Genomic DNA, 27,141 nt, shown 5'->3' on the forward strand with positions numbered 1-27,141 from the left:
AGTACTCAATATGAATGGAATTTAAAGAGGTTTTTAATAAATGATTTGATACAGTCTTGCAAAGTACAAGAGTTTGTGTTTCGTCCCTGAAGTATCTAAACATTTGATTTTTAAGAACATATCTACCAAATAAGACAAAAGCTGAAGAGACATTTTGCCATGGGAAAGGTGTAGCTGATGAGAAAAAGACAATATGAGAACTGTTCTGCCATGAGATGACCACCTAACTTCCATGCGTGTCAATAAAAACTTATAAATATATGCCATTTCATCATCATACAGATTGCAAGAATTTGGTAATTTGTTGGAGTATCTTTAACAAAACTATCTTTTTTTCACTGTATCACAAGGTTGAGAGTTTTCTCACACACATTTAACGATACGCTGGTTTAATGTTTAGAAGCAACAGAGGGGATTTAAGGAATCATCTTGTTGCTGATGAACACCCATCAGTTAATTTAATATAGGATTGGAGGTGAAATGCTGTGTCAGTAAATATTGTGCAAAGTAAAAAGCTGCTTCAAAATGGGCCACTGAGATTTCGTTTTGCACCCACAAAGAGAAACACTAGGTGGGCATGTGACAATGTGCAGCCAAGCCACACTGGCACACTCAGGCCCTGGAGGGGCAAGGAAATACTTTCCTTCTTTTCCTTCTCATCCTGTTTGGTAAGTCTCCTGTTATCTGGGTAACTTTTCTGAACTCTCCCTATTTCCTAAACACCATCAGTCCTTTTCCTTCACCCACCTTCCTCTTCAACCCTTCTGCCAGAAGAAGAAGCCACTAGTTCCAAAGGTTTGCAAATTTCAGTACCTTTATATGAGGTGTGATTGAAAAGTAATGAGAATTTTTATTTTTCTTAAAGAATCTTTATTCATTCATCAATATAAACTTAGTACCCTTCAAAGTAATCCTCCTCAGATAATATACACTTGTGTCAGCACTTTTTCCAAACCTGGAAGCACTTCTGGAACTCACTTTTAGTTATGGTGCTCAGCTCCATTAGTGATTCTGTTTTTATCTCATCAATGGTGGAAAAATCATGTCCTTTCATAGTTCTCTTCAGCCTCGGGAGCAGAACGAAGTCGCAGGGTGCCATGTCCGTTGAATATGGTGGCTGAGTCAACATAATTGTTTTGTTTTCTGCCAAAAATAATGAACAAACATCGATCTGTGAGCAGGAGCATTATTGCGATGCAATTTCCATGAATGATTTTGCCACAATTCTGGTCGTTTTCTTCACATTGCTTCATGCAAATGGTGCACAACTTCCATGTAGTATTTCTTATTGACCATACAACCATAAGGCAGGAACTCGTTATACACTATCTCACTGTAGCAAAAGAAACCAAAGAAAACAATGAGAAGAACCTTCAAATGTGATCGAACTTGTCAAATTTGTTTCAGTCTTGGCTCTTCAGGCAGTTTCCATTGGGATTTTTGGGTCTTGGTTTAAACTTCATACCAATACGCACTTGTTATAACCTTCTTTAGAAGTTCTGGATCACTGTCAGTTTCATTCAGCAACTCCTGAGTGATGTCTAAGCAACATCATTTTTGGTCAAAATTCAACAATTATGAAACAAACTTTGCTGTTACATGTTTCATGCCCAAAACACCAGAAAAAAATTGCTTGGTATGAGCCACAGGATATGCGGACATCGCCAGTAACCTCTCTGATTCAGTGATTTTCCAGAACCATTTTCTTTACTTCTTCCAAACTGTCATCAGTAATCGATGTGCTACGATGTCCAGCACAGTCATCACCTTCGACATCTTCTCAACCCTTTTTCTTACAGCAGATGCGCCAAAAGCCACAGTCAGCATTTCGAATGTGGTGCTGCAGTTCATTCCAGTTTTCATGCAAAATTTAATGCAAATTCTTCACTCCATCTTTTCTGACAGCAAAATTCACCGAGCATTGAAATCGTGTGTAACTTTTTCAACTGTCAACAACAAAATAAATAATAAAAACAGCTGAAAGTGCAAACATACATTAGGAACATATGTACCAGCAAGAAGCTAAAAAATTTTTGAGAACTGGGTACGTAAAGCCCACGAAATCAAAAAAATCTGCTTACTTTTTGTTAAACCTCGGATGTGTTTTCTCTTGGTTCCACTTGGTGAGTAGACTTTTTATCTGTCCTACTACATTGTATTTTCAAAACCTGATTACTTTCATTGATATATTAACCACATTATTTGACTGAAGGCCAATCATAAGATTTGATTTGTGGAAACACTACCTAATTCTATTGGTTATATTTGACGTTAAAACAGAATCATGGTTTTACTTATAAAAGGATTGCTTGTTACTCATCAAATAGAAGAGGTGATAAGCATCAGATATCTGCAATCCCCCCCCCCCCCCCCCCCACACACACACACAGAGACAGACAGACAGAGAGAGAATGTGACAGGCATCCATCTCTCTCTCTCTCTCTCTCTCTCTCTCTCTCTCTCTCTCTCTCTCTCTCTCCATGCACACGCGCTAGCTTGCGTTCGTGTGTGTGTGTGTGCACACTAATCTATTCTCCTACAAGTATCATATACCATCCTATATTTTCCGGTATTGTGAATTTCTTTTTCAGATTCATCCAGTAAAATATGCTTCTTTACATTTTTCATTGCATGATAAGGTCAGTAACTCTTAAAGTTCTGAAAGAAGTTGTTAAAATTTTTTAAAAACCATATAATTCTAAAAAGTTTACATAATTTTTGGATTTTAACATAAATCCATTTTTTCTTACACATCAACTGCAATTTCAGCCAAAATCACGGTTAGACAGTGCTCCTTGGCCACATCATGTCTAGAGGTAATTTTTGCCTTTTTAACTTGAGCAGTATCAAGTAATTGCAAGTGCATGCTTATCCATGCAGACTGTTATTCTGAATTTACTTATTTTGCTGCTGAGTGTTTTTTAGGGCTCTTCAATTGTCAGTACAATTATTTGTACTTCAAAATCTTTGATTTCATGATCAAATCAATAGCTGTCTTTTTTTTAATGTTTTACCAGAAAATTATAAGTGATTTTCAATTTCTTATTGATCTTTTTGAGATAATGTTACAAACTGGAGCTCCATTAATAAAACTCATAGGACAAATAAATGTATCTGTTTTATAAAATTTTATCTAGGCTTATGCCTGAGGGAGGAGTGATTCGATGGTGGAGTGTTGATTTTTCTCTTCTTGTTCGGAGAAAAATGTGCTTTGTGCTATCATCTTCTTGAGTTCAGGAACAAGTGTTTTGAATTGGATCCCTATTAACATGACGAATGAGATTTTTTCAAAAATATTTTCAGTTTCTCCAACATATTCCCCTTTACGCACTATCACTACTGGATTACCTTCAAGATTGGGACTTTCCGGTTCATAAGCTTGAAGTTTTAAAGTTGGTAATGATGATCCTTTCATTTACCCTTTTGAACCTGAATACAATTCACCAACAGTGCTTTCTTCACATTCACAGTGAGATTACCTTTCTGGAACTTGCTATTTCACCTCCTGTACTAATAAATATGGCTTTAGTAAATATTTTTTTAAATATCAATCTCATCCAAAGCCATTGTTTAAAAGTTTATTTTGTCAGATAGCAAAGTACAGTTCACTACTTTAACTAGAAAATTATGGAAATGCTGATTCAATTCACATTCCTTCACCTCACTCTACCGTACAACTTATGTAAGTAGCCCCACACCTCCACCCACATATGTTTTGTAGGGACTGAAGTTCTCCACATATCTGTTATCCGTGGACTTTTCATAACTTCATGGAAGTCACTCGTGTACCAGGGTAACAAAGTCAATTCCTTTGCAGAATGATTAAGAGATACTGGAAAAAATATTATCATGGTGAATTTTCAATGGGACATTTTATGTTATTACTGAATTTAAAACAAGTTTTCTGTCTTAAACACTTTTAACAAGTTTCATTTGGTTCAAATGGCTCTGGGCACTATGGGACTTAACATCCATGTCATCAGTCCCCTAGAACTTAGAACTACTTAAACCTAACTAACCTAAGGACATCACACAACACCCAGTCATCACAAGGCAGAGAAATAAGTTTCATTTTCTTGCAAGCAATGACACAAGCAAATAATAAAAAAAAAATTACCATTGTTTTGAAAATCTTGAAGTACTACCAACGGAACAGTCTTTCCTCTCCACCTACATACATGCTCCGCAAGCAAACGCATGGTGTGTGGCTGAGGATACTCTGTACCAATATTAGTAATTTCCTTTCCTGTTCCATTCACAAATAAAAAGAGAGAAAAATGACTACCTATATGCCTCTGTATGAGCCCTAATCTCTCAATATCTTACCTTCAAGGTCCTTATGCAAAATGGCAGCAGTAGAATCCTTCTGCATTTAGCCTCAAATGCCAGTTCACTGAATTTTCTCAATAATGCTCTTCAAAAAGAATATTGCCTTCCATCCAGTGATTACCATCTGAGTTCCCAAAGGATCTCCGTAATACTTGTATAGTGTTTGAACCTACTGGTAACAAATCTGGCAGATCCATCTTAACTGCTTTGTCATCTTCCTTTAATCTAACTTGGTGCAGATCCCAAACATTCAAGCAGTATTCAACAATAAGTCACAAGTGGCCTCTATGTGGTCCCCTTTACAGATGAATCACACTTTACTAAAATTCTCCCAATAAACCAAAGTCATCCATTCACCTCCCCTACTAAAATCCTTACAGGGTCATTCTATTTTAATTGCTTTGCAACATTATGCAGAGATATTTAATCAACATTACTGTGTTAAGTAGCACAATGCTAATGCTGTACTTGAACATTATGGGTTTGTTTTTCCTTCTCATTGCATTAACTCACATTTTTCCACATTTAGGGCTAGCTGCCAGTCATCACACAAGTAGAAATGTTGTCTATGTCATCTTGTATCCTCCTAAGCCACTCAACAATGACACCTTTCCATATAGCATCAACAGCAAAAAGCCGCAACAGATTGCTGCTTACCATGTCCCCCTGACAATACCATCATCTCTGATGAACACTTGCCACTGGGGGCAACATATTGGGTTCTGTTACTTAAGAAGTCTCTGAGCCACTCACATAGTTGGGAACCTATTCTGGTATGCTTGTACCTTTGTTAACAGTTGGCAGTGTGACACTGCGTCAAATGCTTTATGGAAATTTAGAAATATGGAATCTGTCTGTTGGTTTTCATGAATGATTTGCAGGATCTCGTGTGAGAAAAGAGCAAACAGAGTTCTGCACAAGCGAAGCTTTCTAAAAACACGCTGATTTATGGGCGGAACTTTTCCCCTCGCGTGGAAATTTATTATATTCGAACTGAGAATATGTTCAAGGATTTGATGTTAAAGATATTGGCCTATAATTTAGCAGATCCTTTCTTTCTTATATATAAGAGTCACTAGTACTTTTTGCCAGTCACTAGGGACTTTGTGTTTGGTGAGAGATTCGCAATAAATGCAAGCTCAAAGAGGCCAATACTGTAACGTACTCTTTGAAATCCAAATTGGGGAGCCATCAAGACCTGGCAGTTTATTTGCTTTCAACAGTTTCAGCTGCTTTTCTACATGAGCAATGCTTATTACTATGTCCTACATATGGGGGAGTCTGCATGGTGGTCAATCGACGGCATGTTTGTACAATTCTCCTGCGTGGACAATGGATTAAATATGAAATTTAAAACACTGGCTTTATTTTTGCTATCTTTTTTGTGCTGTGACGCTAAGGAATGTCAGCACAGCCAGCTACCAGCACGACCATTGCACAGCATTAGTTATGGCTCATCTTCTACTATGCAGGAACTTTGACAGCGGAAGATTGCTTCAACTGCCAGGAAGGTCACCTTCACTTCAAAGCCAACAGGCAGTGGTCACAGCACCAGTGCCACACCAGCAAATTACACTAGTAGTGTCCAAAAATGGTCATGTAGTGCAGAATTATTTCCTACCACCAGATCATGTGCTGCAAATAGTTGGCTGCGTATCCTGCCATCTGCGGCTGTATAGGCAGACACACTACCCATAGTGAGCCAGTTCCATTACAGCCAGTGGACTGGGCTGCGTGCCAAGTACATTAGTACCACTCAAATCAGGGAATCGCTCTCGATGTGCCATCAGCTCTTGCAGTGCTTCGAGAATTTCAGAGTAAATTCTAGAACTACTCTACCTTCCACCAAAATATTTTAGAGGTGAGGGGGAGAAAGGAATATGCCCTACTGTGCATCGCCTATTTGTATGTGCAAGTCAAAAAACAGTTATGAGAAAAAGCTGGACCCAGCAACTGAACAGCAGCAGACAAGTACCTGATGTACAGTCCACAGAGTTTCCGTGTACGGGCAGAGAAGAACAAGAAAATTCTGTGCTCTTTAGTGCCTGTGTTGATCGTAAAAAGACTAATGAACAATTGAATATAGATTTCTATATACATCCACGTATTGGACTCGCTTGAGACTAGAGACTTTTAACTTACTTCATGTCTTGGCTGTGAATGAAGCAAGACACATGTATGTTGTTCATAAATTATTTGGTTATCAAACCAATGATATTTGAATATGTGTAAATGAGTCTAATGTTTAAGGACTAAGTTAGTGTGCAGAAGTTGTTGTCTGTGGAAGTTGAAAATAATTCTAAAACCACTCGGCCTTCCACCGTTTCGAACACCCAATATTTTAGAGGTGAGGAGGAGAAACGAATATGCCCTACTGCGCATCAGCTATTTGTATGGGCACGTCAAAAAACAGTTACAAGGAAAAGATGGACCCAGCGGCCGAACAGCGGCAGACAAGTACCTGCTGTACAGTCCACAGAGTTTCCGTGTACGGGCAGAGAAGAACAAGAAAAGTTTTTATAATATTCTGTGCTCTTTAGTGTCTGTGTTGATTGTAAAAACACTAATGAACAATTGAATATAGATTTCCATGTACATTCACGTATTGGACTCGCTTGAGACTAGGAGATCGACATAGCTGATTACCCAGAGAAGCGGATCAACTACACACAATGTGCTAGTTAACTGACTTGAGAGACGTGTGAGTCTTGCAACCCAATACCACACTGTCTCTTGTCGTCCGAAAAACATTGGACAGTATAAGGCGATTCTGACTCCAACTTTGCTAAGAGACATGACACGTAGGACACTATTACTGTTTTACTCATTGTTTTCTTGTTAGACTGTCAAGTTGTGATTGAACGACTTTACTCAAGTGCATCATGCACTGTTGTAATTATCCTAATCATTTTTTTCTGAACCAGTGTGCTGTTCCTGACTTGAGGCCGCATGAGTGAAGCCTTGTTATAGTGTTTCTGTTATTAAGATAGTTGGTACTTCACATACAAACACAAAAAGCCCGAACTTTTGTTAAGATAGTTATTTGTTATGGAACTTTCAAACTGTGAACAAATTTCCATGTTTTGTTAAAACGCTACGTGGGCTTCTTTTGTCGAAGTGTTCCCAGTTGACGAAGTGTTCCCAGTTGACGAATACTTCCCTTTGGGATTTGTGTCTTCGCAAATCATTCCATTCGATTTTTCAAAATAATAATTAGAGTAATGTACAGAAATGCAAGTAATGAAAATATCAAAAAAAGTAAAAAAAAGTATGGCAGGTAACAATGGGTTGCTGCCAGCTTTAAGCCTACTATGTTGTTCTTATTCTTAAGTTGAACTTTTTCCTTCACTTCCTTGATGAATTTCTTTATATGGTGGTGTTTGTTTCAACTTGAGACAACTAAGTACCTTGAAAACAATGAGTTATGTGGAAAAAATGTTCTAGGTTAAAAGTTAATATTAGTAAAGGGGATATAGGTCTATGCTAAAACTGTCAACTGTCCATCTCTCCTACCCTTGCCTCTTGGTGGGCAGTGTCAACCTTATATTTTCAAATGGAACGCCCCCCCCCCCCCCCCCTCATTTTTATTGTATATTCAGATTATACACAAAAAAATATGTATGGTTTACTCAAACCATTGTTTACATTAGTGATAGATGACACTGTAATTGAAAATATTAAGTGTGCCTGTTTTTGCAATTAACAGTCAACACATCTGATTCTACAATTCATTTACATGTAAATGTAAACCGTTGTGTTATAACAATTGATATTTATGTTCAACATCAATTTTAGTGTTGCAAATTTGATTGGACAATATGGTCCGCTGTTTCAATGTTTGGTTAGAAACTGTGATCCAGGAACGACGACGTGGATGTAATAGTTTTCTGTTCCCATCGGGATGTTTGTTTTTGGTGAGTTTCCTTCCCTCGCACCATTGGGGTGCTAGATTTCAGTGAGCATCAATGGCAGGTGTGCCTGTCACAATCCCTCCATGGACATTTTATCTTAGTATGAGGGTTGTAGTTTGTATTCTGCCAGTAGCCGCATAGCGGCAAATGCAAGAGTTATGGCAGTTGGATGGAAAAACACACACTGATAGTAGCGTTTGAGGGCAGTCATCGAAGTCAAGCATTCCAATGGTCTGAGGACTCACCACAATCAACCCCATATGCAACAGAAAACTACATTATGATACGTGTATATTATTTTCAAAAATGTTAATGTCTAGTCATATTATTTGTAGTGCAAATCACATTTGAAATGCTCAAGTAATGTTTAAATATCAATATCAGCCATTACAGCACAAAGGTTTACATTCACATTGTAAATTAAACATAGAAGCAAATGCATTGGTTCTCAACTGCAAAAATAGGCACACTTGATATCTGTCAATTACAGGGCTGACTACTACAAATGGGAAACAATGGTTTGGGTAAATTGTACGCATTTTTCTGGCGTAGAATCTGAACATGCAATACATAAGGGGCGTTCCCATTTTAAAATACAAGGTTGACTTTGCACATGCAGGAGGGTTGGTTAGGAGATGGTCAGTCGTAGTACCGACATATGTTCCCTTTATTAATATTACCTTTTCACACAGAACATTATTTTCGTACATTACTTAGTTGCTCAAGTTAAAACAAGCACCCTGTATATGGGCTGATTGGCATTGCTTTTGATTACACACTAATTGTGCTGCAACGATCCGTGACATTCCACACAAAATATTTCTCAAAATGACATTCTGCCTGTGGAAATAATAAATATTAGGAACACAAAGTAAAAAAATCTATAGGAGGTATATTTTCTAAGTGTACTGGTGGTAGATTTTGCAGCTATCATAACCAAGACCCCAACACAATGGAGATCAGACAGCTGTTTCCCTTAAGCTACAATTTTGTAAGTTACAGGGTCTTGCCTCTTCTGCCTCCCTTGGAAACCACACTGATATCACTGTTAATGTGATGTGCCGTGTTGTGCTCCACAGTGTTTGACAAAAATCTGTTGGAAAATGCTTCAAATTGCCATCATTGTAACGTAATATTAATATATTTTGTTATGAATGATGACCAGCATTTCAAAATGGGCATGCTTCATCTTCCTTTTGGGATGACTCTAAACTAATTGTTCTCCAAAGCAGAACCTCACTGTGTAATTTCTAACAAATATGTAAGGAAAGTTCTGGCAGAAATTAAATAATTTAGGAGTGAAGAACACCACTCACCAAATAGCAGAAGTGTGAACAGGTACACACAAAGGAAGAAGAACACTTTCTAGTTTTTAGAATAAATCCTTTAATGAGCTGAAACACTCTCTCTCTCTCTCTCTCTCACACACACACACACACACACACACACACACACACAACCTGTGCCACTATGTTATGCTGGCTGGATATACCTAGACACATGACACAAGGGCACCAAAGCTGGGGAAGTGTGGCACATGATTAAGATGACACAGAGGTTTGAATAGAGAAAGGGGGGGGGGGGGGGGGGTCAAGAATGTCAAAACGTAATCCCAGCACTGTGGGTCCAGCTAGCACAATGTAGACACACAGGTGTGTCGGTGAGTGGTCTCCTTTATTCCTAAATTATTTAATTTCCAACAAAGTTGTTTAATATATCTACTTCAGTCAATGAACTGTTAAATTCTCAAAATCATTCAGAATACCCAGAGATTATCTTCACTATATCAGGTAAACCAATTTTTTTAACTTGTCCAAATCACCCAAACTGTTCACCTTATAAGAAAATAAATTCAACACCAGTGCAACATAAATATTGCTAGTGCAGTTACTTTCCCCTCTCACATATCATTGAAACCAACTTGCTCTACCTGTATCTGAACAATGCATTGATGCATGCATCATTGTAAGCACAAAATATTTTATAACAGCTAAATGGGATAGGGTAGAATGCACCCTAAAAGCTAGCAAGTTTTCTTCCTATTTTTGTCACATTAATTACACCGATCACACCATCAATAACATTTTAATTGATCCCAGACAGAAATGTAGAGAGGACCAAGTCTCAAAATCTCCCGATGAGAATTACGCAAATCAATTCTAGGATACCTATTTTGCTAAGGTATTCTCACCATACACAAAACAAATATCTTATGAGTCCCTACGTCCCACGTGCCTTTTCTGAAAGTGTAGGGTTAAATATTATCAGTACTGACATGTTGAATAATAGGGTCTCCTGCTGGTTGCTTGCTTTGTTCTTGTACAATATTTTGATGGCGTGACTGTCAGTCTCAGAGGGCACCTGAAGAAGACAGCGAGTCAAGCCACTGATATATTTTGCGAGAACAACGCAAACAGCTGACAGAAAACATGATTATTCAACATGTCAACATAAAACTGGAAAAGCCTGAAGAATTATATGATCAATACTATTTATCTCTATTTTCACTCCTACAATGAACAAAAAATTAGTTTAGTCATTACTGAAAAGTGAGCAAAATGGAGCCTCACTATTGCACAATCACAGTACACAACTGTGCAGAGAAACTGACAATCTGGCACTCACACTGACAGGAACAGTGTACCATTATTGAGGAAAACTACAACTGATTCTATGAAAAAAAAGGAAGTATGGCTCAGTTATAATAATGAGTTGATGGTGAAGTTGTCAGAGCTGTCGTACATGCATCACAACACACAAGTTATGCATCAGAACACTACTTAAAAATTTATAATTTCAGGGAAGCAATCAGAGAGAGAGAGAGAGAGGGAGGGAGGGAGGGAGGGAGGGAGGGAGAGAGAGAGAGAGAGAGAGAGAGAGAGAGAGAGAGAATACTTAGCTTTATTACCTGTGTAAAATTTCATTAGACAAGATGGCAGGTGCACTTGTGAAATAGGATGTGCCATGACACGATCATGCAGAGTTTCAGTTCTTGACTGCACATTAGGATTTATCACGAACAGAACTTCAATAATTTTGGCTATTAGATAAGGATTCCTGATAAATTGTGGGCAACACACAGCTACCAACAGCCATGAGATTAGGTTATTTTCCATGCAGTCAGCAACGACACCTGGCATAAATCTGGAATAATAAAATCATTTTCATTTGTATCAATTAACATAAAAAATGCAAAGCTCTAGTTCTAATTCATAAAAGTAGTTTTCTTTTGTGATGAAAATATTTGCAATTGATTTCTCAGTCATTACAAAATGATCCTCATACAAAGTATACTGAGATATGGAAGGAAAAAATATGAGGCAACACAAGTGTTTTCCAAAAGTAAAAGGGTGTGTGTGTGTGTGTGTGATCATTTCAGAACCAAATTCAATCCAAACTATTAAAAACAATCTTTAATGCCATTTTGTATCTGTTAAATGTTGAGCTAACCCAGAAGAAAGTCTTGAATTGTCAACTAATTACTGAACAATTACAATATAAATGATGAATGATTATTTTAAAAATTACAACTGATCATATCAAAGCTTGTTAGCTACGTCAATAAATTTTGAACTTTTGACTAACACATTTCGAATGCTAATTCAACAGTGTTATTGGGGTAACGTCATATTAAACATGCGTAAAGATTTCATGAATCACTCCCAACACAAGCTACTGTTGAAGAGCAAATGGTAAACTCCAAAAACACGGTTTGAAATTAGTAATGTATATATGGCACCTATTCAGAAACCCTATTGTATAATTAACAGTAGGGAGTTTGAGGCTTGTGAGCAGAAGCATTTAGTTTGTGTATGCAAACAGTTTTTAAAGACTCAACTACACTCCAAAGATGGTTTTTTAAGCAGTTCTAATGCTAGGTGGCAAATTGTTAGAAAGTAATTTATAATTATTTTCCTTTCTACAAATTCAGAGAGCAGAATACTACCTGTCCCAATATATGTAAAATATTAACATGGAATTTAATTATATTTATTAAATTTATTATACATCAACATTTAGAATTAGCACAACTAAAAATGATATCCCAACAAACACTTACACAGGTAAATAATTGTCTTTTTTTATCCAAGTCATACATCTAAGGTGGAACTTCCACATCTTGTTTATTTTCTAGTATTCAAAATATTTATCAGTCATTAAGTATTTTATTGGCTACCTGTGTGTAGTGCAGTTGTGTTAGTGTCACTGTCAATGCTTATACAGCAGCTTATATTTTTGATTTTGTTTGTGTACCGATATTATCACCTCCTACAAGACACCTATGTCCATTTTCATTTTCTTTTTTTTTTTTTTAATTCTTCTATAATTTTAATTTCAGTGGTGTAGCCTTCAACTGAAGTGAAACTGTTACATAGCTGATCTGTTGTTTCAGCCTCTAACAGTTTTTCTGTTCCTATCAAACTGATTACTTAGTAGAGTCTGTATGTGGTTATATTAAAATTCTGCATAATGGAAAATGGATGTGAGTTAAGGCTTACTGTGTGTGGGAACAGATCACAGCTTGGAAGGGGCTAAAAGCTGAGTTGGTTGCAATCAACACATACAGGCTGCAGCATACATAGGGCACCACTGGTGAAAGCAATGGTACTGGTAGTGTGTCTGGAGTCCCTCCTAACTTCTTGTTGATGCATCTCTGCATGCTACTCCATTCTGTGTGAGCCTCATCATCTCCGAATAACAGCTGCAGCCTCCATCCTTCTGAATTTGCTTACTGTATTCATCTCTTGGTCACTAAGATTTTTACTCCCCGCACTACACTCCAATACTAAACTGGTGATCCCTTGATGTCTCAGAATGTGTACTATCACCTGAACCCCTCTTTTGGTCTAGTTGTGCCACAATTTTCTTGTTTCCCCAATTCTATTCATTACCTCCTCATTAGTTACATAGTCTATCTATCTATCTTCAACATTATTCTGTAGAATCACATTTCGAAAGCTGCTACTCTCCTTTTGTCCAAAAAGTTTGTCGTTCATGTTTCACTTCCATACATGGCTACAATCCAGACAAATACTTTCAGAAAGGACTTCCTGACTCTTCAATCTACACTGAAGCCCCAAAGACACTGGTATAGGCACGTGTATTCAAATACAGAGATACATAAACAGGCAGAATACGGTGCTGTGGTTGGCAGTGCCCACATAAGGCAACAAGTGTCTGGCGCAGTTGTTAGATCAGTTACTGCTCCTAAAATGACAGGTTATCTAAATTTAAGTGAGTCTGAATGTGGTGTTATAGTTGACGCATGAGCAAACGAGGTAGCGATGAAGTAGAGATTTTTCCCGTATGACCATTTCACGAATGTACCAGAATATCAGAACTCCAGTAAAACATCAAATCTCAGACATCGCTGCGGCCAGGAAAAGATCCTGCAAGAACGGGACCAATGACAACTGAAGAGAATCGTTAAATTTGACAGAAGTGCAACCCTTCCGCAAATTGCTGCAAATTTCAATGCTGGGCCATCAACAAATGTCAGTGTGCAAACCATTCAATGAACTATCATCGATGTCAGTTTTCGGAGCTGAAGGCTCACTCGTGTACCCTTGAAAATTGCACGACACAAAGCTTTACATCTCGCCTGGGCCTTCAACACTGACACTGGACTGTTGATGACTGGAAATATGTTGCTGGTCAGATGAGTCTCATTTCAAATTGTATTGAGCAGATAGACATGTACGGGGATCCATGGATCCTGTATGTCAGCAGGGGACTGTTCAAGTTGGTGTAGGCTCTGTAATGGTGTGGTACATGTGCAGATGGAGTGATATGAGAGTCCTGATATATATGTCTAGACATGACTCTGGCAGCATCCTGTCTGATCACCAGCATCCAGTCATGTCCACTGTGCATTCTGATGAACTTGGGCAGTTCCAGCACGACAATGTGACACCCCCACATCCGGAATTACTACAGAGTGGCTCCAGGAACACTCTTGAGTTTAAAAACTTCGACTGCCCACCAAACATGAACCAGACATGAATGTTATTGAGCATATCCGAGATGCCTTGTAACTTGCTGTTCTGAAGAGATCTCCACCCCCTCGTATTCTTACGGATTTATGGAAAGCTCTGCAGGATTCGTGGTGTCAGTCCCCTCAAGCGCTACTCCAGACATTAGTCGAGTCCATGCCATGTCATGCTGTGGCACTTCTGCGTGCTCGTGGGGGCCCTCACAATATGAGGCAGGTGCACCAGTTTTTTTGGCTCTTCAGTGTTTACTCAATGTAAACAAATTTCTTATCTTCAGAAATTTTTTTCTTGCCATTTCCAGTCTCTACTACAGCTATCATCAGTTATTTTGCTGCCCAAATAGAAAAACTCAGCTACTACTTTACGTGTCTCATTTCTTAAACTAATCCCCTTAGCATCACCGGATTTAATTTGATTACGTTTCATTATCCCTGTTTTGCTTTCGTTGATGTTCATCCTACACCCTCCTTACAAGACAATGTCTCTTCTATTCAACTGCTCTTCCAAGTCCTTTGCTGTCTCTGACAGAATTACAATGTCATTGGCAAACCTCAAAGTTTTTATTTCTTTGCCCTGAACTTTAATGCCTACACCAAATTTTTCTCTGGTTTCCTTTACTGCTTGTTCAACATGCAGACTGTATAACACCGGGGATAGGCTACAACCCTGTCTCAATTCCTTCTCCACCACTGCTTCCCTTTCATACCCCTCAACTCTCATATCTGTCGTCTGGTTTCTGTATAATTTGTAAATAGTCTTTTGTTCCTTGTATTTTACCGCTGCCACCTTTAGCGTTTGAAAGAGAGTATTCCAGTAAAGATTGTCAAAAGCTTTCTCTAAGCCTTAACCTATCTTCTACCATTCTTCTGTAAAGAATTCATGTTAGTGTTTTGCAACTATGGCTTATCAAACTGATAGTTCAGTAATTTTCACACCTCTCAGGAACTACCTTCTTTGGGGTTGGAACTATTACAATCTTCTTAAACTATGAGGGTATTTTCCCTGTCTCATACATCTCACACTCCAGACAGAAGAGTTTGGTCATGGATGGCTCTGCCAAGGTTGTCAGTAGTTCTGACACAATATCATCTACTCCCGCAGCCTTGTTTCGACATAGATCTTTCAGAGCTCTGTCAAATTTTTCTCGCAGTATCATATCTCCAATCTCATCTTCATCTATGTCCACTTCCCGTTCTATAATAGTACCATCAAGTTCATCTCCCTTGTACAGACCCTCTATGTACTCCTTCCAACTTTCCCTTCTTTGCTTAGGTCTGGTTCTCCATCTGAGCTCTTGATATTCATACAGCTGCTTCTCTTCTCCCCAAAGGCCTCTGATGACACTGCGGCTTCTAATCCACATGATATGACCAGTTTGACTTATCCTTACACCTTGGCAACAGATATGACGCACTGCCCACTGTTGAGAGCACAGCAGACGCAACACTTGTGCTTTGTCTGTTGGGTCTGTGGCTGGTTTTCCTGCAAAGTCCAGCCAGGAACAGATATCAGCTATAATGGCCACTGAAAGCCCTAATATTAGCCTGATAAAGGAGCCCTACAGAAAAGTAGCTAACACACAGGGAAGGAAGCCAAGTGTGCACAGAGCATATTTGTTGGGGGGAGGGGGGGGGGTCTCATCAGAGATGCAGAGGTGGCTGCACAGGCAGCTACTGAATGCACAAGGTGCAACCAATGAGTAATTATGACTTATGTCAGTGCAAGACATCTGCTGGCTGGGTTCCTATACAGAAGGAACAGAAAACCATCAGGAACTAGGAGTGAATAGCAGAATTTTTTTTAATTCTCACTGGAATACATGACAACGATAGGTTGGACACTGCTGGTGGTTTGTATTTACTGACATAAACAACTAGATACTACCTAGGTGATTATCACAGAATCAGAATGAGAAGTTACCTGGGTGCAAGTAATCATTAAAATGTAGGTCACACAAATTGATCAGATACTTTTATGGGCTACCTGAGTATGGAGCTACAGTGGCACAATGCTTCAGAGAAAATCTATAGGATGTTGTGGGTAAATTTCCTAATTATACAATTGTAATAGGAGAAAATTTCAACATATCATCCGCAGAACAGGTGAGCCACCAGACTATAGCAGGTACTGAAATGGAGGTTCATGTGAGTTTATTCTAAATGTCTTTTCCGAAAATACCATGAGCAGTTAGTTACAGAACCAATAAGTGAATTGCACTTATACCTCCTACTAACTAACAAGCTGGATTTTATGATTTAGTTTCCACAGAGGAGAGAATCCTTGACAGTAAGGCTGTTATGGCATCATTGGCTACAGGGGCTACAATGAATGTTAAGAAAGGTGAGAGAATATTTTTGCTTGGCAAGTGTGACAGGTAATAGTTCACACATTATCTCAATAGGCAATTATGTGTCGAGCTAGGATATGAGGTATGAGAAAGATCCCCTGTGGTTCAATTGCTGTGTTAGAAAATTTCTATAAAAGCAAAGTGACATTCATCACAGATTTAAATGAAGGTCAAAACACGGTAGACAAACAACATCTGAATGTAGCAAAAATGACAGTAAAATAGTGATGCAGTAAGTCTTCAATAAATCTGAAAGCAAAGTGTTACTGAAAGATCTGATGAAAAGTCTCAGAAGTTCTGAGGAGTCCAGAGGAATACTGAGGGATTTTTATACAACTGTCGAAAGTAAACCCGGAGCTTTGTTTGTGATGGGGGAAATTCGACTGATTGGAAATAAATAGACTGTAAAAAAGCTTAGTTATAATCCATTAAATGAGGACCAACCTGTAGGTAGTTTCTTTGTTTTAGTCTAATAAAAACCCACAGGCAAGTGCATCTAGATGCTTTCCTATGCATATACAAAATGTTCCAAAATGATCTTTACAACTCTGATCACATTTATTTCAGAAAGAGAAAAGGTAGAAAAGTGCAGTTTGTGGCATACGGTTCACACACACCTGAAGCTGTTTTTTTCTTATTTTCCCGTGTTAGTTACTAAGTGGTCACCCCTCAGCAGTTGACACAGTGTGAGGAATGGTTGGTACACACCAGATTTTATATATGTGGAACACCATTACTTTTTATTTTTATTTTATTTGTTCGGGACCTGCAGGAACTGTGAGCTTGCTCAGAGTGGCAACAGCACATGCTAATGCGGACACACTAGGCAAGTCATGTTACTAGAATACTGATTAGTATCTTGTGTGCTATAGATGGTGCACATATTTAAGGTGACCATCTGCCCCCCTCCCCCTCCTCCCACCTCTCCTTTTTCTGGCAATTATTATTTTACTAGTTCTGTCTCGAATTTTTCAAAAGTAATTTTGGACACCAGTTTGCTCCAGATTTAACAATTATGAAATATGTATCCAAAATCAGATGTTCATTTCACCTGTATCAGTCTACTGCTAATTATAAGAGCATTTTCACATTTAAGTAATGTATGGAGCAGTGACAAGACAAAGTTTGTTGCAGAAACTCAAAAGCAATGTTAGTGACTACAGAAACCTGAGTTAAATATTTTCAAGTGCTGTTGAAGAATACAGACATACTGAAGAAAATTTAAAGCACTATTAAAAACTGTGCGTCTTCTCACACTCTATCTTATAAGGTACTCATAAAATATAAAGTACTTTTTATAACAAACTTGCAATACCAGACATTTTTAATGTGTCCCAAATTTGGTCTTGAAAATATGAACACCTTAACACACTGAACTCTGTTAAGCAGCTACTAGAACCTTAAGTGTGTGTGAACATCATGCCGCAAAATGCACGTTTCTGCTTCTTCCCATTTCTCAAACGTATGTGATCAAAGTTGTAAAGTTAATTTTGGAACACCCTGTATTTTTCCATACTTCTTTACTGAGACAATGAGAAGCAGCCAATAATCAGGGATCGCATGCACTATGATGCTGCACTGCCCACAACATAACTGAACATTTTATATTGCATTGGCCTTCTACTCATTGAGCTATGTTAAAACTGACTTATGTTCATATTCATTACTGCAAATGAATAATACTACTAAACACGTACACCTCTATAATGCACTTTCACAAATCCTTGTCACTCTCGTGTATATAGTTCATATCTGCTGATCGGCAGGAGGCGCACACATGCTGGTGTTGTCGGCACTGAAATGCAAGTGAGGACATATTCCCCCTCTCAAAACCCTGCTCCTGGCAGAACACCATGGGAATCAGCCATCTTATCATCTACAGACTTTGTGTGTTCAGGAAAATAATCTGATTTGACCCAGATGTCAAGGGTTTTCAAAGTTTTTGTCTGGGCTCGGCAATTTAAGTGAGGCAGGCTTACCCCAGCAATACATGAGCGTAATTAGTTACGCTTTAATGGCATCAGGAACAACTAAATCCACAACAATATACGAATCAGTTTTAAATGACGGAAAGAAAAAAATGGTCACTTCAATAAATAATTAAATGAAAATGTATAATGCTTATTTTAACTTTGGCATACCCCGTGAAGTACGTCTTCACTTATCACTGGGGATAGGGCTATCCTCTGCTAGCATAATGTGGCATTGCTTTAGTTTAACTGATGAAAGTACTGCAGGCCAGCTTTACTCAGAATGATGATTGGATAGCTCAGTCAACTAAAACAGTAAAGAGTGGTTTCAGCTTAAAGAATTAATATATGGTTCAACTGACAGAAAAACTACTGTCTGTTTCCACTTGAAAGGAAAGCATAAATAATACAGTCAATACGCAAAGCTATAACGGTGTTGAATGTTTTCATTCAGTTACTCCCACAGACTGCTTTCACTTGAAAAAAATAAATTTGTAATAATCCGATAAATATGTAAAACTACAACCAAATGAATCAATTTTTTTTACAACTGAATGAATCAATTGTTTTTCATTCAGCTGTTACCATTACTAGTTCACAGTATAAGTAAATAATCAGGTCGATAATTTTGGAAGCTCCGTGAAGCTATTTGAAGATGTTGCAGTCATAAACATAAAATTTGCAATGCGAGAAAACTGTATTATGGTGCAGGAAGACCGACAGACTATTGACGCTTATTCTAGGGACTGGCTACTGACCCTCAATATAAATAACATTTGGGTCCAAGATCAGTTAAAAAAAAAAAGGAGGAGGATCTTACTGTACTTGCTTTTTACATGAATTCCCAATTTGTAGTTTCCTTTTGAGTAGTAAGTACTGTAAAATATGAGTCTTATTATTGGGACTTTCAAATGAAATCATCTTCAATAAAGCATTATGAAATCAACAACAGAGCTGCTGTTAAAGCAATTACTTTTGTGCAACTGATTGAGTTAATGATCTGATAATTAGCAAACAAAATTAACATTCAGTATTATGAAATGAAAAGATTGCTACTCACCATATCGAGAAGACAATGTGTAGTAGACAGGCATTTAAAAAAAAAAAAAAAAAAAAAAAAAAAAAAAAAAAAAAAAAAAAAAAGGGACTGCTGTACATTTAAGCTTTTGGCCAAAATGCCTTCTTCAAAAGTAGAAAACACTCCACACACACGCACACACACACACACACACACACACACACACACACACACACACACACACACACACACACACGGCCACCCTCCTTGGCAACCGAGGCCGGACCGTGTGCAGTAACTGCCCCTAATGGGAGAAGCAATCTGGGGGTTGTGGGTGTAAGGAGGAGGCTATGGTGAGAAGGGGAAGGGATAACGGAATAGGCATGGGAGCGGGTGTAGTGCTGTTTGTGGGAGTGTGCAAGGACAAGGTGAGACAGGGTAGGGCTGTAGGTGTGCAGTCTGGAGGTTAGAGGGGGGAGAGGAGCAGAAAAGGAGTATGAGAAAAAAGGCTAGTGGGAACATTGGTGGAACTGAAGACTGTATGGTGCTGGAGTGGGAGCAGGGAAGGGTATTAGTGGAGGGTCTGTGCCAGCTATCAGATTTGTCCACCTACAAACCCTGCCAAAATGACTTCATTCCATAGAGCCAACAGGATCTCCAGTCTCTCCTCAAATCCATAGGCCCATCCTAGAACCATACCCATGAGTCTATCTTTCTCCTCACCTCTAACACTTACTGCACCCTTACCTTCTACATGTCAATTAACTCAACCACCCACAATGTCCCATTGTGACCCGTTACTGTATCCCCACTGAGAGAATCTTTGCTTTCGTGGACCAACACCATCAGCCTACTACCCATAACCTACCCACTTGTATAAAAGAAATCAACCATTTCCTCCACCTATACTCTACAGTTCCTGTTCCTTTACTTCTCATTCCCAATATCCGACTGTCTCCAAACTGACAACGTCTTTCCTGGTCACCATGACCAACTATATCCTTATCCAAAATTAATTCTCCTTTGAAGGCATCATCTACAAACAAATCTGTAATACAGCAATTGGCACCTGCATGCACCATCCTATGTCAACCTATTCATGGGGCATCTAGGGGCCTCCTTTCTAACCACCCAGAATCCCAAACCTAAAATCGGGTTCAGATTCATTGATGACATCTTCATGATCTGGACTGGGGGCGAGGACACTCAACCCATATACCTCCAGAACCTAAACACCTTCTCCCAAAGCTTCAGTTGATCTCCCTCAGTCCAACAATTCACCTTCCTTGATGTTGATCCCCCACCTCAAGGATGTCTCTATCCAAATAAAATCTACTAACTAAAAGCAATGACTCCATTTCAACAGCTGCCATCTATTCCATACAAAGAGATTCCTTCCATACAGCCTAGCCACCTGTGGCCATTGCATTTGCAGTGATGAACAGACCCTCTCCAAATATACCAAGGATATCACTGAGACCTCCAAAGATCAAAATTACCTGCCCAATCTTGCACAGAAATAGATCTCCTGTGCCTTGTCTCTCCAGTCACATATCACAACCCACATACACACCGTCTGGCCACAAAGGAGAACTCCCCTTGAGACTCAGTGCCAGCCAAGAATATGGCAACCAAATCATAATCTCCTTCAAGGTTTCAACTACCACTTGTTGTGCCCTAGAATGATGAATATCCCTCCTACTATTCTCCCCATCCCTTCCACAGTGCTGTCCTGCCATCCATCAAACCTATGCAATATCCTTATCCATCACTACTCCACCCCTTGCCTCATGGCTCATACCCCTGCAGCAGACCTAGAAGCCAGTCCTGTCCCATATGTCCTCCCACTGCCACCTACTTCAGTCAGGCCACAGGCATCTCCAATCCCATCGAAAGCACAGCTACCTGTGAAAGCAGTCATGTGATGTACGAACTAAGTTGCTACCACTGTGCTGCTATCTGTATGGACATGGCAATTAACAAGCTGCCTGTCCACATGAATGGCCACTGAAAAACTGGCCAAGAGACAGCCGAAACACCCAATTGCTGATCATGCTGCCCAACACAACATGCATCATTTCAATGACTGCTTCACAGCCTGCTCCATTTCAATCTTTCTTGCACCATCAGATTTTCTGAATTGCTCAGGTGGAACTGCCCTTGTAATATATCCTACATAATCCCCTGTCCTCAACCTTCACTAGTCCCTGGCCTTCATCTACCTATATCTCCTTCCCTACTCCCAATCCAGGACTTTGCATCATTCTATTCCAACAGTATAACCACTAGTATTTTCTCCCGCTCTACTTGCCTCTTTTTCTGCCCCCCCCCCCCCAAAAAAAAAAATCCTTGCAGCAGCATCTAGGAGCCCAATCTTGTCCCCACCACATCCATGTCCACTCCCACAAGTAGCAATACACCTGCCCCACTTTTATTCTGCTATCCCTCCTTCTCCCCACCTCAGCCTCTTCCATACCACCACCACCACCACCACCACCACCACCCACAGATTGATTCTCTCTCCTGGAGGTGGTGGTGTATGCAGTAAAGCCTCAACGGCCAGAGATGGTGGTAATGTGTGTGCGAGTTGAGTTTGTGTCAACATGTGTGTGCTTTCAACTTCAGAAGAGGGCCTTTTGGCCAAAAAAGCTTAATTGTATAGTAGTCTTTTTGTTGTGCATATCTGCAACTCAGCATCTCCTCTATCTTTTTCATAATATTGTTGTAATTCCATCCTGGATTTTCCAAAGTTAATACTTACTCACATTACTTACAAAAGAAAAAGTTCATGATCTGTCGAGTGAGGTGGTATTAAAAATATTAAACTGTATTTTTAATTGATGACTATATCTGAATTCTTTTCTTTACTTGTTAACATTAGTACTAGGTCCAGATGAGCTCTGTAATTGTTCATATAATAGGAAAAGAAACTTGGGCTGCTGGGGAAGGGAAGGTGTACATCTAATGTAGATCTTTTGAACCAAACAATCTTTGAGCACCAATGCCACCTGCTTTCAATTAGCAAATGTACACTGTGAACCCTTAAATGTTCTTACAAGGACACTATAAACTAAAATCTGTCTGAACAGGCTTGGAAGAACAACAGTACTGACCAACCACCATGTCATACTCAGCCAATAGGTATCACTCGAGGCCGATATTGAGGAGCACGTGGTCAGTACACCGCTCGCTCTGTAGTTAATTTTATGACCAGATTATAAGAATACTACCCAACATATACTCCCCAACACTTGTATGAAAGTTCTGTCATGAGACTGAAAGCTGGATTAATTTTTTTACAATGCAGAAATGTAATTAGACATCATGCTGAGCATGATTTGGCTAGGCACCTACACATGTGTATGCATAAACAAGAATGGAAACTAATCCAAGCTTATATTGTCATGGCTGCGATATCATGGTCATATTTTCCAGCCTGTCACTTGCCACTTGTCACATGTAGCTACAGTACCTGGCTCCCACTTGGATACCTGATCACTGCGTAAAACTGGCAGAAGAGCATTTGCACAACAGTAATATGAACTTAAATGTTAAGTATATGCCTTGCTGAAAACTGAAACTGCAAACATCTCCTTAAATATTATAAGATTCTGTGACAAAAAATCTGACAAGTAATAGATACTTGAAGTTAACTAACTACATGGTTAGTAACAATTAAGACGACATTATAACGGTAAAAAGTAAAGCTGTCCTCAATATAAATATAGGTCTCAACATCACAGCATTTTACAAGGCATCTACATCCATATCCATAATATAGATACCACTATGAAATGAATAGCAGTGGTACTTCCCATTGTGCCAGTTATAAGGGTTTTACATTTGAGAGTAACAGAAATATTCGTAAGTACAACACTGAAAAGAAAAACGATCTGCATTACCCTTTAATGAATACGACTTTGGCATGGAGTTCTCCATAATAACTTTATACCACAGAGGAATTCTTGAGTGGAAAAAAAAGGCCACTATGCATCTACACATATATGGAACAAGTAACTTACTAACTAAAGCAAATTGTCAGTCTCTGGACTTCTTTGAAGTTTTATCAAGAAGTGACTGGATACTTATGTGGCCTTACCAGGTAGTAGCTCATTAGAAATAACTGTATCGTCTGCAAGAAGTCTGAGGTTTGTTTGACATGTTATTAATATACAAAGTGAACAGCAAGAGTCACAACACTTCTCTGGTGCATGCTTGAATTTATTTTTACATGTGTCAATTACGAACATGATCCTATTGGAGGTGGTATGCTCTTTCTTTTCTCCAAAATGTGAACTAACTTATTGACTCAATTACAGAGGGAACCACAATTTAGTGTGGACCCAAAACTGTTTAGTATTTTATCCATTCTCAGCAACTGTAGTTGTATACATAAAAATAATCAGCAACCAGTTGCATAAAAGAAATTTAATTTCTTAACAGTTTCAATAGGTTACTGTGATGTGTACAATATTCTGAAAAAGGGCACTAAGTGTCCTAAGCTGGTTAACAAATTAAATGTCTTTTATGCAACTGGTTGCTGATTATTTCATCATATTGAAAACTGTGGTGCACCTTACTACATTTTACATATACAAAGAGTGAAAGTAGTGGCTGAAGTTATAGTTATTGACGGTACAGAACAACTGATAGTAGAATACAGCTTCCTAAAGACTCCTAAGAGTAAAGTATTTGCAAACTATAAAACATTAGAAATTGTATGATGGTCAGCAGTTTTCATGTCATGACATACACCAAAATAACAATCCAAAACAAACTGCATAATGATAAAGAAAACAAATAAGAAAGGTCGCAGCAGATAAATGCATACTAACTGGAGGGCAAACAGCAGGTACTCAGCAACATCCTCGACATACCACTCAGGCAGAGCAGAAAAAACAGCTGGTGCACTACTGGGCAGCAGCTGCCCTGGTGGAGCAGCTGGGTCAGTCAGTGCACTCAACAGTAGCTCTGCCACAGATGAGTAGAATACTAATGAGCGACGCACAAGTGATTCGTCCAGTAGTCCAGTATCTGAACATGCTTTGCTTCGTGTCAACTTCTTCACCTGCTGCTTCCACCGACGCAGCAATTCTTTGTTGCGTGCAGCTGTTCCCAAATCACGCCACTGGGGCTCTGTTGCTTGCATCTCATCCACCTGGACAAACATGAACAGCCATATGTAAAAATTCTGTTACATGTCTGAGAAACAAACAGTAAAACCATAACAACTGCTTCCCTTTACAGTACATTTAAAAAAACAATTTTTTTCTCCTCTAAAGAGAAATCACTGGTTTTGAGTCACAATCAATGTAAAATCTACTAATGTTTGAGCTAGAGAGCAAAGATGAGAACAGCTTTGCAAAAGAAATCACTTAAATATAAATTTGTAAAGAAGTACAACATCAAACTTCCCAATTTTCGGCCAGCCTAACATCTGTACAGCACCTTGATAAATAATCATTAAAGGTTATCTGGGACAATGTATTTCTCCAGCACAAAAGAAATGAGACTACCTCCATTGCTAAGGAACTATCTGTCACGAGCTATTATGTCGGCAAAAGGCTGTAATTTTACGTAGTTCATGAAAAAAATAAATGCAGATATTTTTGAACTCAACTCCTCTGACAATGTTAAAAGACTTTGTTGTAACGAATAAATGGTCCAATGGTATAGTTGCTTCCAATATACTATACTCTGTTGCTAGCCGTGTTATTATTATATCCCAATGAAAGTCATACTCCCCATAAACTACTGACATTGCTAGGTGGGCTGACTTCTGTGCCTCTGTCATACAGATAAAGGTACCATAGGTGCAACCAAATAGGACGGATCTCTGTGGAGAGGTAACACAACAAACATATGGTCCCTAAAAAGGGGAAGTAGCCTTTTTAAGTAATTGCTGGGGCAATTCTGGATGTCTGACTGATTTGGTCTTATAACAGCTGTCAACATAGCTTTGCTAGTTCCCTATTATGATATTTGGCAGGTCTTCTCAGGTGGAGGTCATCAGAAAAAAAAAAAAAAAAAAAAAACGAACTGGTATTTGCCAGATTGGAATGGGGAGTGTTAAGATCCCTTAGTTCAGTAGGTATGTTTAGAGATTTGTTTTAAAAATTACAGTCAAAATTAGTTACAGTGATGGCAAAGGGACTGACGGTTTACAGTTGCTATAGCTGACCATTGCACAAACTGGGCTTTTTCTTTGTTTTTTGTTGAAAATTTCATGTCTGCAAATTTTAGGCTGCCATAGGATTAAAACTTCAAAAATCAGCAGAAACGAAGTACACTTACAGTATTTAAAATACAGTATTTGTGGAGAGTGACTAAAGAGGTATTTTTCTGGTGTTTATGCAGTACATACAGGAACAATTTGCCAGCAAAATGTAAAAGCCTTTAATAAGTGAAGAAAGAAGTACCAACAACATAAACTGTTAAATGATCTTGGATGATGAGTAGGATAAAATGTTGAGCATGTTTCAAACTTAGGGGAAATCTTGTTTAGTATAATGGCCATGAAAGACACAACTTCAATCCAGTTATTGTATTAAAAAAATTAATCAACAGTACCAAAATGGAGAGAGATATTCTATACATAAACTACATGAAGGCCTACACTTTATCCTGTTTCTCTTTAAAATGTCTTACAAATGTGATGTAATGTGCCTAACATATTGAAAATATCAAACACACACAACCAAAAACATCACTAATGAATGCACTATTATTCCACATCTGTACTTTGAAAAATAACACATACTAGAATTTAATTTTCTAGTTTTCTACAAACACAGCAAAGACAATGTTGTTTAGTTTTTTAACAAGTTGCTTTACCTTTAAAATGCAATACAGTAACATGTATTACAATATACTGTCCCCTTTAAGGTAATCAGTTATCTTTGATTGCTTTTTGCACTGGACAATGCATTCATTTTAATGCCTCCTTACTGTCATTTGTATGATACTCTTCTATGAAAATAAGAAATTTTTGTAATGTTTTCGCTGCACTGAGAGCTTCATTAAGTGATAGCATAACAAACTTTTCTTCTTGTACATTTTCATGTTTGTCAATCTTATTGCCTTTGGATGTCACCTACAATTTCTCCTTCATTCGCTGATGCACACATGCTAAGATTGTTGCCAACCTGGGCAAAGACCTCTGTTTAACAAGTTGATGAAGATGGACAAAATTCTTGCACACATTCCACCAGAGGAATGTCATTATCACCATCACCATCAGCTGTTGCTGAAAAAGTATCGTCCTTACCATGGGATGGTGAAGAAAGATCTCAGAATCCTACATGTTTAAAACAACTGGCAATCATCTTTTGAGCGACATTTTCGCACACTTCCGATGTAAATAAAATTAAATAACAAATGCTGAAAACTATTTCTTTACCTTCTTCAGTTTTCTGTAACATGTTCATCACTTGAAGTTTCCTGTACTGCATTTTGGGAGATTTTATAGCTCCCGGGTCGATAGGACAATTTTTTGTTTTGTTGATTCAACTGAGTGTCCCAGTTACACAACAGCTTTTCAAAAATGTTAAGACGTCCTTGAAGTTTGGTAGAG

At 38.5% G+C, this 27,141-nt stretch overlaps 1 protein-coding gene across 1 annotated transcript in view; it reads right to left on the reverse strand.

Annotated features, from left to right (window-relative positions):
• LOC126237011 (ubiquitin conjugation factor E4 B) overlaps positions 1-27,141 on the reverse strand; it is a 313,737-nt gene that overhangs the window by 132,995 nt on the left and 153,601 nt on the right. Inside the window, exons 13-14 of the mRNA XM_049946739.1 lie at positions 24,404-24,726; positions 11,149-11,384 (exon numbers count right to left, since the gene is read on the reverse strand). Of these exons, the coding sequence (XP_049802696.1) occupies positions 11,149-11,384; positions 24,404-24,726 (559 nt within the window). The remainder of the gene's footprint in view (positions 1-11,148; positions 11,385-24,403; positions 24,727-27,141) is intronic.

The sequence above is a fragment of the Schistocerca nitens genome, chromosome 2, assembly GCF_023898315.1.
Source record: "Schistocerca nitens isolate TAMUIC-IGC-003100 chromosome 2, iqSchNite1.1, whole genome shotgun sequence".
Lineage (NCBI taxonomy): Eukaryota > Metazoa > Arthropoda > Insecta > Orthoptera > Acrididae > Schistocerca > Schistocerca nitens.